General features: G+C 41.8%; 1 protein-coding gene across 1 annotated transcript in view; it reads right to left on the bottom strand.

Moving 5' to 3' along the window:
* Positions 1 to 16,852, bottom strand: part of SYDE2 (synapse defective Rho GTPase homolog 2) — a 53,650-nt gene extending 36,798 nt beyond the window's left edge. The window contains exons 1-2 of the mRNA XM_089497583.1: positions 15,716 to 16,852; positions 6,369 to 7,067 (exon numbers count right to left, since the gene is read on the bottom strand). Of these exons, the coding sequence (XP_089353709.1) occupies positions 6,369 to 7,067; positions 15,716 to 16,733 (1,717 nt within the window). The 5' untranslated portion in view covers positions 16,734 to 16,852. The remainder of the gene's footprint in view (positions 1 to 6,368; positions 7,068 to 15,715) is intronic.
* Positions 16,853 to 17,254: the final 402 nt, after the last annotated feature.

Raw genomic sequence — 17,254 nt, 5'->3', positions numbered from 1 at the left:
ACAGTGAAGTTGCCTACCTGCTTTGGGTTCTGAACCTGCCCGAAGGAAGTACACAGCCCCTGACAGGTTTCCAATATGGCACTCAAGCCAACAAGGGTTCCTACTCTTTCTATAGGCTTAATTTTCCCTTCAAAACTCAGAGGTTTCCCTTAGAAACTCATCCTTAAATTAAATGATGAATATGTTAGGGTTAAAAAGAAAGAAAGCAGTTTATCCCAATATGTATGTCAGGAAAAGGTAAAAAGAAAAAGAAAAAGAAAAAAATAAGAATGCTCTTTTCAGTTCCTCCCACGCTAGAAGTACTACTTTCCTGGATTTCTTTCTTTCTTTCTTTCTTTCTTTCTTTCTTTCTTTCTTTCTTTCTTCTTTTTTAGGAAGTCTTAAAGAGACTAGGTATAATTTTGTAAACATTATCTCAAAATGTGAACATTCAGAAGTGAACACTATAGTTAAGATTGAAATAGCAATACCAATAAAGAAACAGCCTTATTTTATTTTGAGGAGGTTTGCAATTGTCTAAAAAAAAGCTTTACTTGCAGATGAGACTGTTATGTTTCTTGTCATAAGAAAAACCAGATGCTTAACTCTGGCATGTCTTTTTAAAAAATAGCATGGCAACACAGCAGAGATCTGCAGTAAGAAAACAAAACAGTAAGATTTAAGTGACTTAGAAGCAAGAAGACCATTAAACAGCTTGACACCTACTGAGAATGCAACTTTATGTATGCTCTCTGTGGTCACACAGTTCAAGACCCTCTTTTCAATAGCCCTTTACGAGAGTAAGGGTTACATCTGCCAAGTTTGGAAACACATGCCGAGTTGGAAGAGAAAATCGATTTCTATATAGAAATAAGTCAGTATGTTATTTACCTCCCATAGATTTTTAAGAGTCAGGGGTCTAATCTGCACTGCAAAAATAATGCAATTTGACACTACTTTAAATGCAATGCTATGAATCCTTGTAGTTTTGTGAGATATTTGCCCTTCTCTGTCAGAGAGCACTGGTACTACAACAAACTACAAATCCCAGAATTCCATAGCACTAAGTCATAGCAGTTAAAGTGTTATCAAATTGCATTTATTTAAGCAGTACAGATTAGACCAGGAAAAAGGAAGTCGAGCAGACAGATATAATGTTTTAAAGTGAAGAACAATATACAGCTTCCCTGTGTCCAGCGGATGGACACATCATCATATTAAGCATCCCACTATTTGACCAGCAGCTGTCAACAAAGGGGAGCAGGCACAAGAAAACAGACATGATAAAATTAGGAAATGAGGAGGTTTCCCCAGCAATGTTGTACAGGCCATAGTGACTTTCATTTCGGTGGGACAGTCAATCTGCTCCGGAATTTACTCTAAAATTTAAAGGTGCTATCCAAGGTGCTAAAGCCTGTCCCAAAGCAAATTCAGCACCTTGAATAGTGCCAAAGTGGATTCACTGACCCAACCACCTAGAAGCTACCAGCTGCTAAGGTGTTCAGGGAAGAACTTGACAAGGCTCCCTCACTTGTGAATCTCATTTGAGGGAAACCAGTGGCAAAGAGCATGCATAGAGTGAGTCAGTATCCAAAGATTCATCTGCACTGCAGAAATAATCTAGTTTGATACCACTTTAACTGCCATGGCTCAATGCTATGGAATTCTGGGAAGTGTGGTTTGTTGTGGTACCAGAGCTTTCTAACAGAGAAGGCTAAATGCCCCACAAAATTCCAATTCTCAGAATTCCATAGCATTCAACCATGGTAGTTAAAGTGATGTCAAATTGCATTACTTCTGCAGTGCAGAAACAGCACCAAAAAAAGAGATAAAATATGAAATCCTAAGCATATTTCTCCTAGCTCATTTTAACTATGGTTCAAAGCTTGACTTCAGCTAAATTTGCAAAAGAGGGCACTATTACAACTGTGCCTGCTGCCACCATGAGGAAACTATACAGGGGAGAAAATCATTTCATATTCATAAGTCACCAAGCATACAGTTTTTACACACACAGGCATCTACATTTCTCCCAGATCAGAATGATATTCCATTTTGGTAAGTGTTCAGAAGATCACTAGACAGAGGACATTAGGTACAATGTCAATCTATGAAAAGATTTATACTCTGCTTCATAATAGTTCCATGCGCCATGCAGTACCACATGATCATACAAACAGAACTTACTTGCCCTGATGCCCTTTATGTGGTAATTCTGTCTGGATGAGCTATCATTTCAGCTTGGACTAAAATTAACTGTAGACACCTTAACAGGATTAAAAGAATCTCTTAAGTACTCTTTAGCAATAAAGCCAATTACTTAGCAGCAGGAACTCTTCAACAATTAAAGCATTCAGTGTGATTGCTATTCAACATGTATCATGCACTCAGAGGCAAAGCTGTATTTAAAACAGCTTCATTAACTCAATACTTAAACAGTATCGGATAAATTCACAATTAATTTCACCAGGGTGTAAGCACAATCAAGGGGCAATTTCAGTTTAGTTAAGCAACACATTTTCTTCTGTGACATAAAAGCATCTAACTGAATTTTCCTTGGTATTAGAAGGAATTCAGCATAACTTAAGATTTCTGTTAATAATTGCTCTATGAAACATGATACAGAATGCATGCAACATTCCTTCAGAGATCATACCTTATACACCATCCCAGCTGGAAATAAAATCCATTACTAGAAGCTCAGTGGAAGCCAAAATATTGATTAGCATTCCGCAAGAAAACCATGACAATGCCGTTAAAGAAAATTTCTCAAGACTGCTGCACAAAAGACCTGTATGTACAATGGGTTTATTTCCTGCATCATAAATAAATAAATATTAAAATCCCTTGGACTGCAATCCTGTGTAAGCACATACTAGGGAAGAAGCCCCACTAAAATGAATGGGATTTTCCTCTGAACAAGAATGTCTAGAGGGATGCCCAAACACAATCTTGTTTCACATATTGTGTAAAGTAAATTTAAAGCTTGACAAGAAAATAAAATATTGGCTATGTTAACTAAACACATAACAGCGGGGGACCTCATACTGCAAGCCATATGCAAGTCCCAAGCAGGTTGCTCCAACAAAACCAGTTAGAAGAACTAGTGTAATTTAGTATACTGTTCTTGGACTCGATCTTCAGCAAGTCACTACTGTTCAACATAGCTCATCTGACAGTGGGGATAACATGCAGAAACGTGACACAGGTTGCTGTGAAATCCTTAACTGGAATGGAAGTGTGTATTTTACTCAAATATATTAGGATAACATTAGGATTAAAAATACCCAAAGTTCAAGCCTTATGGTCATACACAAAATCAACAGATTTGTCATTCCCAGATGATATTCCCTCTTAATTTTTTAGGAACTTGTATCCACTTTTTCTGCTGAAGAAGTATTTCAAGGCTATAGAAAGTGGTTTATCTCTAAAACCATAATAGTCAAATCTGTATTATGAGTAAAAAATAAGCATCTTTAGCAAAGTTAATTGCTAAAGTGGAAATAAAAAACTAAATTTATGATTTAATTTTCATCTTGCTAGTAGTTCCCTTCATATCAATTATAATAATAATCATTCGGTATGCTTACAATCCACAGCCAATGTTTAAATATTATAGCCCAATTTGATCCTGTTCATGGCTTGAATACAAATCCCATTATCCACAGCCATTTCAAGGACACCAAATTAATAATAATAATAATAATAATAATAATGGTTTTTATTTATATCTTCCCGCCTCTCCCAATGGATCGAGGCGGGATCACAACAGAATTAAAACAGTTACACTATTCCAACATTAGTTACCGCGCAATTAAAACCACCGCTAAAAATATGAAACATCATGCCTTATCAATCAACCACAGGGTCGTTCCGTTCCGATGGTCTTCATAGGAGGTCAGGAGGGTATGTGCGGCAAAAGAGCTCTGTCTTTACCGCCTTCTTGAAAATTTCCAAGGATGTAACAAGGCAAATCTCCTCTGGGAGTCTGTTCCACAGTCTAGGGGCAGCTATACTGAATGCTTTTCGGGAAGTTGAAACTTGTCTGGATGCTGGTATCTCTAACAAGTTCTTCCCACTTGTTCTAAGAGTGTGGGGCGGATTGTATAGGGAGATGCGTTCTCGTAAGTAACCCAGGCCCAAGCCATGTAGGTAATAACTAACACCTTGTACTGTGCCCGGAAGCCCCCACTTACATGAGAACAAACCCCACTCAACTCACTGGGACTTCTTTTTGCTTAGGTTTAGGATTACACTGTTACAAAACTGAAACCCTCTGAAGCTACTAGAAAATAACAGCAGAAATAAAAACAGATTTTAAAATGCAGTACTACATGAGGCTCAAAGCCTTTCCAGTCCAGCCTTTGTTGACACATGGGAACCAGATACTAAAAGGCTAAAGTGTGATGTTAGAATAATAGCACCTTTTGGGTCATGTCTTGCAACCAGTATTGAGAGGCACACTCACTCCGATAACAGGAGGCAATAAGTTGTCATCGTAATTAGTAGGCAGTTTTATTCTCCATATTTTTGTCTATAATCTTTTTTTTAAAATGATCATATTACTGACCATCTTTATGTCTTGTGACAGTGAATTCTGCAGTTTAGCTATGTGCTGTGTAACAAAATACTTTTATTTGACACTAATCTCTCACCTTTTTGTTATCTAGGCCAACCTCAGGCTCCATCATAGGAGAAGAAGAAAAACTTCACAGTTTCCTGTACACAATACATAATTTTATACAACTCTATCACATTATCACAACTCTGTCCCCTTATCCACATTTTTTCTACAATAAACTACCCTAAACATATAATTATTCCTCACAAAGCAGTAACTCCAGCCCCTTGGTCATTATGCTTGCCATTATGTAGGGTAATTTTAGCGTGTGTACATTTGCCAATTCTCCAGTTTCTGGACTATGCCAGGAAAAAAAAGGAAATGCATCTGAACCCACGCCTGATTCCACTTTCCCCAAAGACTGGAACAGAATCGTTTTAGGCAGTTAGACAATAAAGAGCAGCGTAATGTTTTTAGCATACTGCTATCAATTTAGAAGCACATTAATTGAGTGAAATTTAAACATAACTTTTCCTCTCTAAATTATGCTCTACAAAAAAAAAAATTATGTAACTTTGCAGGAGAAGCTGACTTTGTTGTCGTTTTATGTGCTTTCAAGTTGAGTCCAACCTATGAGGACCTTATCATGATCATGATATCTCCCCTGCCAGGTAAATATGAGTGAGGACCTTATCATGGGGTCTTCTTGTCAAGATTTGTTCAAAGGAGGTTTGCCACTGCTTTAATGTAAGACTGAGGGAATGCGACTTGTTGAAGGTCACCCAGTGGGGTTCCAAGGCTGAGCAGAAATTTGACCATTGGGCTTCCAAAGTCTTAGCCCAGCTTTGGTCCGTGGGGAAGCCGCAGCCTCCAGACTGTGGGACTTCCCCGTGGACCAAAAAGAACCTGCAAAAAGTGGGTTCTTCTTGTGGCGCCATTATGACGCCACAGTGTACCAATGGCGCACTCATGACGTCACAATGGAGCCGCGACGTGCAGATGCTAGGCGTCCGTCACGTAATGATGGCGGTGCCTATCTATACAGGGCACCGCCATTTTGATGCCCTCGTCACGTGTGAGGGCGTCTAGAAGCGCCACCCCTTGCACATGACAAGGGCGCCCTATCGCGCCCATCTGGACCAGACCATTCAAACCACTATAGCATACTGGCTCTCTAGAAACTGACTTTACCTTGCTAACTGGTTGGTTTCCTGTAATATCACCAAGAAAACTCCCTTTCTATATTCATAGCAGGCTTTAAAAACTATGTTTTAATAATTTCTTATCTCGGTAGGTGAATGGATAAATTTGTACTTCCCAATGCAATACACACATCAAAAAATCAGACAAGCAACCAACCTGAAGCAGGGAACTGATTACAATTCACAGATGAATGATGTCTCATTTGCTAAACATTCAACTCATAGTCCTCTGTTCCCCCAGTTCTGATTATTGTTCTCTTACAATGCAATCATATAACTGTCAACTTGGAAGTAAGCTTTATTGAGCTTAATGTGGTTTAGTCCTAAGTAAGTGGATACAGCGTTGTAGCTTCATGCAATAACATCATTTCCAATTTTCAGGCTGTAAGCACCTTTGCTTATAGAGCATGAGCCAATTCATATGTTATAGATAACTGCATATGTGAATATGCTGCTGCCACGTATAACCAATCACACGTAATGGCATGGAAACTGACCTTAAGAGGAACCTGAACATGTAGGAAAACTACGAACACTAAGAACAAAGCTAGTACCCCCCCAGGCAGGAAGGAACAATGTAACATATATAAATATTACTGTAAGTCATACATTTAAACTCCTCTTACCTCCCAAAGTAACTTTTAATGTAGGGCAATCATCTGTGACAAACCCAGTCAGAATACTGCATGTGGGCTTTGGCTTGTGTACTTGCAAATATTCCATGGAATGCACACAATCTACTTGACTAACATCCCTCCCAGCAGAGGATGAGAAATGTGGAAGGTGTTCATTATGTCCTGCAACTTTAACCAGACAGTTCCCAGAGGACAGCTTGTAATGAACTGCTTGAGAGTCTGAACGATCAACATTTCCACCTAGGAAACAAGCAAAATCAGGCTCATCATCTTCAGGGATAGGGTTGTACCATATTTCTCCTTCATCATCTGCATCATTATCTTCGCTGGAATCCAAAGCAGGGTTTTGCAATGTCAAAGGGCTCGTCCCATTCTCAGCAGCACAAAGAGAACTGACACTTCTCTTAGGGCTTTCATGCCCTAGCAGTTTCTTGGAAAAAGTCTGAGACATCTTCGGCTCAAGCAAAGGACTTGGAAATTTCAATGCATGGGGACTTTCTCCTGACATTTTCTTATAAGCATTTCCTTTTTCCAAATTAGATACCCTTGGAGAACTTTGACGTAACCAGTTCCGCTTCTTGGACACAGTGATGCTAGCAAACCGGGGCCTGCATTCAGTGCCTTCAGTGGCTTTAAAGGTCTTAAGTTCTCTTCTGCTCACAGAAGGTATGTAAACATTTTCTATCAAATCTGTTAAGGGAGAAGGGATTGAGAGCATTAGAGTATTATTCCAGATTTCAAGTATGCCATCACCACAATCTACTTTACACACAGTTCCCTACAAAACCCGTTAGACTTTAACTTTCAAGATCTATGTGAAACTGAGAGAAAAACTTCCTCTGCAAATATAGTATAATAATATATAACCCCCTGCCAAGAAAATTCTGTGATAGGGTTGTCATAAATTAAAAATGACTTGGAGGTACACAACAACAATAAAAACTAAATGTGACACATTTGCTGAGCAATCATAACAGACAAGTGAAAATAAATTTTGAAAAAAATTCAGACAAACTTAGGCTCATTTGCTTGGACCATTGGGTTTATGCTTTTTTTAAAAAATTGGGTAAGTATGCAGCAGATATTTTTCAGTTCTTGTGACACATCAGAGTTAATTTGAAGAAACCTTAATGTGTGGTATACCAAGCAGGTGTGTGCACAGTCTGCATCTCAAACCCTACTACTGTGGTCAGAACCTGGAAAAGTTACGCTTTGGGACTCCAAATCCCAGAGCTGCTTGTAGCTTATGCTGGCTATGGGACTCTGAGAGTTGATATCATAGCTATCTATATATCCATCCATCTATCTTTTCCAAGGTTTGGTTGTGGGACATCACCTGCAGCCCACCAAAACAATGGCATCCTGCAAAGGTACAGCCCACAGTTAGATTCCACTTAGATTTCCTTTCTTGCAGTTCCACAAAGGTCTGGTATTACATCTCTCATGATAGGCCATCACACATGGCTAGTGGGTTGGATTCTGCTTCTTTGCTCACAAATGCTGTATACAAGATAAATGAGTTTTAGCCAATTTGCAGATTCATATTTTCCTCCTTTTCCTCTCATTTCCCAAAGGATGAACTGAACATAATAAGTTGGATCCAGACTCAGTCATGATTTAACTTCTGTCCTATTGATTTCAAATAGTCTATTTAGTATGGTTATTCCCAATCTACCCCTACAGCTGAGATCTGGTCTAGCAGATGAGTAGCATAAGATTTTAGAGGTGTAGCTATGCCATAATAATACTGCATCATACAGTTACACAACCCAATCATACAACACATGGCAATGCCTTAACTTTGTCCCACTGTGCAGTGATGCTGATACCAGTTAGTCAGAGCTAAACAACTTCCTTGAAAATGCAATTGCTTGCATAATGGCATTTACACTAGTAAAAATCACCAATAGTATTCCAGACAATAATTGTAAGGATTGGTAAAGCTATTTGACAGACACATGGCTCTTGTAGAATCAGATAATACAGCACAAGTCATGTTTTTTTAAAGACAGTATATAAGTTGTGTTAATAATTAAAGAATTGTAGAAAGTGTTTATGAAGGCTGTACTTTTATTAAGCCAATATACCTAAACACAATATCCATGGAAATGTTTTTAAAGCTGCAATTCTAATCATATTTAGAAATAGGGAGGGGAGTTCAAACTGGCCTTCAAATGGAACTCACTGGAATTTACTCCCAAGTAAACAGTGACAGGATCAAGCTGCAGATATCTCCTCCCAATACTGTACTACACATGTTTACTCAGAGGTCCAACTGACTGCAGTGGAACATATGCCAAGTGTGCATAGCCCAATACCAAGGCTGTTTACTTAGAAGAAAGTTTCACTGAGTCTAATAGAGCTTACAAGGAGTATTACCATAAGGCTGCAGCCTGAGTTTCACAGAAGGCCAATTCAGATCAGATTTGAAGACCCCTAACTAAAGAAAAGCAAAGAAGAAGACACATCAGAAGCCCATAAGACCTGAACCAACACTTCATGACTTCACACTGTGTTTCAAACACGTTTATGGAATGTACTGAGTTACCACTGAAGTATCTGTGTACACAGTACAGTTTAGCAGAGTATTTAAGTGTGCTTTTGTGCCACTTCAAGCTTTCAAGTTGTTGCAACTGAACATGCAGAGTGGAGGTTTTTTTTAAAGGTGTGTGTGTGTGAGCGAGAGAGAGAGAGAGAGAACGAACTGAAAGGATCTACTGTTTCATACACACACAAGGTAAAGTCTTGATCAAAACAGCACTCAAGACAAAAGTCAAGAGTTGTATGATTTTGACTACATACAACATATGTGGAGGCTGTATTATGCAGCAGTATGTGTGTGGACAGATTGTTAAAAAGCAAACCAAAACCACTTCTCCCAATTTGTCCTGGACCCCAGACAGATGCAACTGATCACTAAAAATGTATATGTTTTTATTGAAACAAATAACTAACAGAACTGAAAAATGTAAGAAGAGCAAATGTTATTTTTGATCGTATTAACCTGTGTGTGTGTGTGTGTGTGTGTGTGTGTTATCTAGTTCAGCATACAGGCATTTCATGGATGCAGTTTCACCAGGACAGACCCCAGGGAAATGGGTGAAGGTAAAAGGCTGAATATTTTGACAGCTAAATCCTCAAATCTGACCTGATGCACTGACAGCAGCAAAATCTTGACATAATTACAAACGATACGTTTGAACTTGTACTACATTCCAAGTACACAGACACTGCAAAAAAGGAATCTGTCCCCTCCCGAAGAAACCACACTTTGCTGACATTTCTTGATAAATGTGCATTTATGATACAGTGGTAGTTATCATCACCAACCAAGAGACAAGATTCTTGACTGGTATAGCTTTCATCCTTCTCTATGCAAAACTTGTTAAGGACAAAGAACTTACATTTTTGGACAATAACACCCAGAATTACCCATCCAGCAGCCCCATGCTGACCTGGGAATTCTGGGAGGTGCAGTCCAAAAATGTCTCCCCTTCTAGTTCTGTTCTTATTTACTAATCTGCCAAGTCTAATAAGCTGACAACTTCTAGGCAAAGCTGTTAAAATTTTACAGTGACTAAAGCTAGCAGTGAATCCTGTCCAGCCCATTAGATTTAATCCATCCTTATGCTTTTGATTTGTTTTTAATTTGTACTGCTTTCATTTATTTTTTATTTTTATTTTATTTTATTTTTTGCTGCCATAAGTCTCTATATTGGAAGAAAGCCAAGATATATATATATGTAAGTGTGGACTGAAAGGTTGCCACTTAACTTGTTTTAAACCATATGCAATTATTCCTCATGTATACCTACATCTCTGGGTGTGATTATATCAGTAGTCTCTCAATAAGTAAAAAACGTATCAGGTCGGACAATACACAAGTTATACAGTATATATTTTAAAAAACTACAAATCTCTTTCCTTCAAAAAGAACAAAGAATATGTCTCATTTTTCTTGTGGTAAATTGTCGGCAGTTATTATGAGGTGCACAGGAGCAACCTTGCCTAATATACATGTCTTGCAATTTAAAGTATATCCAATAGCAGAACTCTAGTTCTTCCCTAGCTGCGCTTTCAAATCCTAGTCTTCTCATTCTGATTAAAGACTGAGTCAAGGTATGGAAAATCTTTTTCAATGTCTTCATCATCTACTTTAAAATTAGGTAAATCACCTGTAGTCATTATTTTTGTTTTCTTAATGTACAACTGTAAACCTACTTTCGCACTTTCTTCTTTGACTTTCTTCAGTAATCGTTCCAAGTCTTTGCTATTTTCTGCTAGCAGTATGGTGTCGGCTGCTTATCTAAGTTGATGTTCCTTCCTCCAACTTTCACACCTCCTTCTTTAGAGTCCAATTCTGATTTACGTATGATATATTCAGTACACAAGTTAAACAGTGTTATGGCTCCTGATTTTACCTGTTTATCTTAGGATTCTGCTTCTGCCAAACCTTCTTGAACACATGCAAGGCTCAGAACAAGTGTTAAAAACCATCCTTAACCAAAACCTCCACAAGCACCCTTTATTACCTAAGCTTCAGTTTTAAGCTACTAAAACTAAGGATCTGCAGTACACTAAAGAAATATTCATTGGGAAATTAGCTGTTTTAATTTCAATTGACGAATGAAGAGCACTTGAGAAAAATGTCATTATACTATTGTCTCTCTAAGGAACAAATCAGCAGAACAGTTGTGACCAGCCAATCAAATTTAGGTTCAGGATCGACAGGAATTTTTGTAATGGAGTATGTGTTCCCTTTTGGTTAGCTTAATAAACATATATCCCTAATAGGGATAACAGAAGTTACATCCAGTCTGTTTAACCTTATTTAAGCCTCCACACCATACTAATAAAGTCAGTGGCCTTGCTCCCCAATGGAATATGATTACGATTATTATTTTTAAAGCAAGCATGTATATTCAGTGTTTTAAATAAAAAAATTGTTCATTGTATTTTATATTTCACATACTCTCTGTATATCAAACCACACTTTGGAAACCAGTCTATTTCTTTTACTGTAACTGCTCAAGCCTGTACAATTAACACATACTTTATAATTATATGCATTTTAACTTTCGTATGCCTGTAAAACAATACACAGACTGTATAAAACAATACACAAAACCAATACTTAGAATGTTTTTGCTAATTATATTTTTCTGAAGGAGTGTTATGCAATAAACCTGGGGAGATTTAGAGCAATGAAACTTTAAACCAGGCATAATCCTAAAACAGGACTTAAAACAAAATGGGGAGGAGAAAGCCACCCTTGAAGAGCATTATCCACTGCAGCTATTTTAGCATGCATTTAGACAGAAAAGTTAAAACATGAAAGAAAAACTAGCAGAAAGTAACTGCTTCTTATGGTTAATAGGAGACCACACACTGTTAAGAGGACAAGAAAAGGAGTATTTGAATTTCCTTAACTTTGAGGTGGTTCATAAATTATTAAAAGCACAAACACCTGCTATGCAAGCTGGATTTTTGCATGAACAGTGTAATACTTGAAGAATGCAGAATCACACGGCAACTTTGTTTAAGTACTGGATTTTCAAGCAAAATCTAGGAGGGATATTGATATTGCTGTAACTATTGTTGTTGTGTATGTTCAAGTCACTGAGTTTGCCTTTGCCTTTGCCTTCCTCTGAGGCTGAGAGAATGTGGTTTGCCGAAGGTCACCCTGTGGGTTTTCATGGCTGAGCAGGGATTCAAACCTTGGTCTCCAGAGTCATGGTCCAATACACTAAAAAGGGGGAATTCTAACAGGTACATCTGTTGAAATGCCCCATGCACAGGCAAACATGGTTGCCTTCTTTCACATCTGGACATGTTAGAAAAATCCAAAAACATTCACAGCTTCACCTAGTGCTGTCAGTGGAACAACATAATGGAAACAACTCTAAACACATGCATTTGTGGGACATTATTTTCAAGTTAGTTTACAGTACAATCTTATATTTCCTATTTCAGAAGAAATTCTTGCTACCCCAATGCTACTTACTTCCATTTAGGTAGGTACAGATTGTTGCTTTAGTTAAGAAGGTATGGTGCCAAGAGAAACATATTTGTGCTTACAGGATAGAGTAGGAATAACAGCTAACAGCAGCTACTCACAAATCTTCCTACAGGAAACAGAAAATGTTTCTTCTTGCATTTTAGAAACTTGTCCCTGATGAAGTTAGCAAAACTTTCAGTCCTTTGGAAAGCAGATTTCAAACACATATTTAATTTGCAAAACTACTTGCATATATAGAAAACAGACCCACGGCTATGTCTACTTCTTTGAAAAAACAACAACACAAAAGCACAAAAGCAACTTGATGAAGCCAAAGCACTACCACAATCCTGTGGGTTTATATGAACTATTCCAGACAAAAGCTGCTTGAGAAAATGAAAAAGCCTAAGACGCCATGATATAAACACGCTCAAAGTTCACCATTATCTTTTTAATTGCATAATCATATGCATGCTTAACTGGAAGCCCCAGTGAACATACCACAAGGCAAACATGAATAGGATTTCACATATGGATGGCTCTAGGTTCACTCTCCCTTTCTGAATAGCCAGACATGAGGATAGTGATCTCTAAGGCATCTCAAGATTGATCCACAAAGAACTTCAAACTTCACATTTTGCTCCTTCAAGAGGATCTTCCATCCAATTCTACTCTAATGAGTAAACCTATCTTCACAATCCAGCCAAAGTTAAGTCCTGCTGATTGCAGGGCATTGATAAATACATGCTGAAATGTCCATAAAAATGTTTACCTTAGGCTGCCTTTTGCCCCTTAATCTCTACAAAGCAGAAGGCAGTGACTGGAATATCAAGCAGGAACTGTGACTATATCCAGGCTTGTTTATTTTTGATGGATAGGTCTGAACTTTTTAATTACAGTACTAGCATCTTTTATTACCTCTTCACGCCATTTTTTCTGGGGGACTACATAACGTAAGATTTTATTCTGCTCTGTGTCAGACCCTTTGGATACATACTGTGGGCTTTTCCAGTAAAAGAGCCATTTGGACAGAAAACAAGTACACATATCCTGCTTGCTTTTTTTTACGTTCAGTTTATACCTACATCTTTCTGCACATAACACATGACATTTTGCAGCAATTTTGGGCTGCAAAGAGAAACAAATACAGAGACTGTGGGACTGGGAAGGTGATTTCACATGTGGGTTCTTGAATAAGTGAGTTATTAACTCTATCTAGCAGCACACAGAAAATTAATATATAAAGGGAAGTATTTTCTGGAAGTAAGTGACTATGTTGATTGGGCAACCTTACTTGGAATAGCTCACGCTTTATGGCTCAGAAACCAGGTACATGAATTGCTTGACCAGGTACATGAATACTCCCAGCCCACACATATTTTCTTTTTGAGGAGCCCCGCTGAATTTGTACTCTGCATAAACCAGAGAGAGGCTGTTTCCATGGTCACTTCCAGTCTTCAAACTACCCTTTTATTCCCATGCTGTTATCATTCAGTTACAATTATCATTCTACACAGATTCTAATGGACAAATGATTCAAACAATCAGTGTATTTCAAAATGGAGACAAATGGGGAGGAAATGGTTCAAAATTAAGGACAACTCCTGGTATGAGGTGAGGGCTGGATGGATCTACTCATCTGAAGCAGACCCACTGCAGTGAGTGAAGCCTGTCATAACAATAAAGCCCCATTGACTGCAATGGGTATGCTCTAAGAATGACAAAGTCTGGATCAAACTGTATATTTGCAACATAGAAAGTGCTGCTGAACACCAGTGTTCATTATTTGGAAGAGGGTGAGGAGTACAGAAATTTGTGGGAGGCATATTACTTAAATATGGCCAGTTTGTACCATGGAGAGGGAGATATCCCAATAGTAATTTGACTGATACTCTTGGTAACCCAATACAGCCTTGCTTAATTCTAGCATGAGGATCATTCATGTTTTTCTTCCCTCCTGAAAATCTGGCACAGCACTTGCAAGTTAGGATTTGGCATGGAAACTACAAACTCCCTGTTCTCTTACTCACTCACTTTCATATACCTTTTATGTTAAACTTACTGGTTTTATACAGCACTAATATTCAACTGGATTTAGGTGTCACTGTCACAAATAATGTTGCTCCAACTTAGAAAGTGAGGTTGGCTTGTCCTGCGCACCAAGGGTGGGCAGACACTGTAGAAATGGTGCAGTTTGACACTGCTTTAACTGCCACGGCTCCATCTTACAGAATCCTGGGATCTATAGTTTTGAGCGGCACCAGCACTCTTTGGCAGAAAAGGCTAAAGACCTTGTGAAACTGCAAATCCCGGGATGGAGCTACAGCACTTTGTCAGATTGCATTATTTCTACAGTGTAAATGCACCCCTACTGAAGAGGAAACGTATCCAAGGGTAGCCGTGTTTACCATATAGCAAAGTACAATAACAGCCAAAGTCTGCAGTGATACCTTCATTGGGCCAAACAAAACGCATAAAATATATGTCACCATAAAACCTTTAAAGCTAAAAACAAACTGATGATGTTTGTCCCAGGAGTTTGTGGCCTCAGAAAGGACTGAGACATCCTGGCTCTCATAGGAAGGACCTTTTTGTTTTGCTAATGGAATTTAAATCTGATGGGCTTTAAAATAGTTTCCTAGTAAACATGGCCAGAAGAAGGAGCAGCCGCCTGCCTGCACAGGTATCCCTCCATAGTCAGAGCATCCCCAGCAGCATCTTCACAAAGTTCAGGCCTAGGACTAACATCACTAACGCCTTTTCTCTCCTGTCTGACTTGTAGCACCTTTGCCTGATGGAGAAGGAGCCACTTCAAGGAGCTTTCCAACTATGGAGAGTTTGTGACGTATACAAAGTTATCGCCGTTGCGTGGATTTTGGGTGTTATTGCGTCCTACAGAAGGGTCCATCCATGAAAGGAGAGTAAGCAGCAACTGGAAAGACAGCAATCGAGGAAAGCCAGGGGCAAGAAAGTTGAGAGGCAGCCTGGCACAGTGGTCTGTGCGCTGGACTGGGACACTGGCAGACCAGGGTTGGAATCCTGGCCCAGTAGGTGACCTAGGAGAAAGCACATACTCTCAGCCTCAGAGGGCGGAGAAAGCATAAACCCTCTGAAGCAGATTGCTAAAACAACCATGAAAGGTTTGCCTTCAGGTAGCTCTGGATGGGAGCTGACTTGAAGGCACACAACAATAAGCAATCCTAGTGTTGTTATGGGGACTCTGGATGTGATGTTGTTGTCTTACTGAAGGGTCCATCCACGGTGCAGAGGGATGGAAAGTTAAGGACTGTGTGGGGCAAAAAGGCTAATCATCATCATCATCATCATTAACCCTCCTTACCTGTCAGCAAGATTCTTTGGTCTTTGTGTGCCTTGTGGCCCTGTCCTGTGGCGGAGGGGGCCGCAGGGGAAGGGGGCCCTTCTTGGGAGCCCAGAGGGGTGCCAGGGCCCTTCCAGAGGGGTCCCTTCGGAGGAGGAGGAGGGGGCGGCGGAGAGGGCGGCGGAGGGGGCGCGGGGGCCCGGGCGCGTCCCTTGAGGGCCAGGGAGAGGAGCCCTCCTTTGTACATCCACTTCTGCAGCTTCCTGACCGTCAGGGCGGCGGGGGGCTTGAGGGCCTCCTTGGGGAGCAGCGACGGAGGGGGCGGCGGAGGCGGCGGCGATGGCGCAGGGTCTGAGGGCAGAGGGGCGCCCTCCCTGCTCCCGACACTCGCCTGCTCCCTGGCCGCCGTCGGGGGAGGCAGCCTGGCCCCGAGGCTCCCGCAGCGCCTCCTGCTGGCCCTCGGGGGCTGGGGTGCTGGCGAGGAGGCCCCGGGGAGGCTTCCCAGGCTGCGGCTGAGGCCCTTCCTGCGGGGGCGAGGGGAGGGAGGGTCCCCGGGGGCGATGCCGAGGGGGGCTCTCTTCTCCCCAGGCGGGGCGCTGGCGGGGGGCAGGTCGTGCATGGCGCGGAGCAGCAGCCAGTAGGCCTCTTGCAGCTGGCTCCGGAGCCGCGCTTGGTCGACGGCGCTGCTGCTGCTGCTGCTGGAGCTGATGCCGCCGCTGCTGCTGCTTCCGACGGCGGCGGTGGCGGCGGCCCTCTGCCTGGCTCCGCAGCCCCATCCTCCTCCGCCGAGGAGCAGGCGCTGGTTGTCGTAGTAGTCCCCGTCCTCCTCCTCTTCCTCGTCCTGCTGCTGCTGTCTGCCCGGGGAGAAAGGGGGCGCCCTCTCCGTGGAGGAAGGCTTGCGGGGCCCCTCTTGCCCGCTCTTGCCCGCCGTGGCCCCGTGGCTGCCTGGGGCCTTCCCCCGGCGGAGCAGGCGCCCGTCCCCTTCCGCCCCTCGCCGCCCGCGCAGCCTGGAGAGGGTCCTGCGCAGGGGGTCGGCCATGGGGCGGCTAGGGCCTCCCTCCCGAGGAAGAAGGGCCCACCGTCCGCATCCGCATCCTGCTCCTTTCAGGAGGAGGCTCCTCCGCCGCCTCTAGCCAGGGCTCCCCCGCCGACCCTCTCCTCCTCCTCCTCCTCCTCCTCCTGGAGGCATACTTGGCATAGCTGCTCAGCGGCGGCGGCGGAGGGGGAGAGGGAGAGGGAGGGAGGGAGGGCGGCCTCCACTGCGCATGCGCCGCCCGCAGCAGACGCTGGGCCTCGGTCGGCCGGGGAAGCAAAGCCCAGCAGCAGCAGCAGCAGCAGCAGCAGCCCTGGCCGCCTCAGGGCCACAAGGGACTGGCAGCCAAGGAGAGGCCACGACGACGGCGCCTCCCTCGGCAGCCTTAACCCCTGCTTCCTCCCCGTCGTCGTCGTCGTCATCCGCCTTCCTTTTGGACCCCAGCCAGAGCCAGGCTGAGAGAGTGTGACTTCGGGAGCCCGGATTCGAAGCCCGGCCTCTCCCAGAGCCACCCCCGTCCTCCTCCT

The sequence above is a fragment of the Sceloporus occidentalis genome, unplaced genomic scaffold (assembly GCF_023333645.1).
Source record: "Sceloporus occidentalis isolate IW3139 unplaced genomic scaffold, rSceOcc1.0.p SCAF_104, whole genome shotgun sequence".
Lineage (NCBI taxonomy): Eukaryota > Metazoa > Chordata > Lepidosauria > Squamata > Phrynosomatidae > Sceloporus > Sceloporus occidentalis.
Note: the sequence above shows the minus strand (reverse complement) of the source record. Positions and strands in the feature narration are given on the sequence as shown.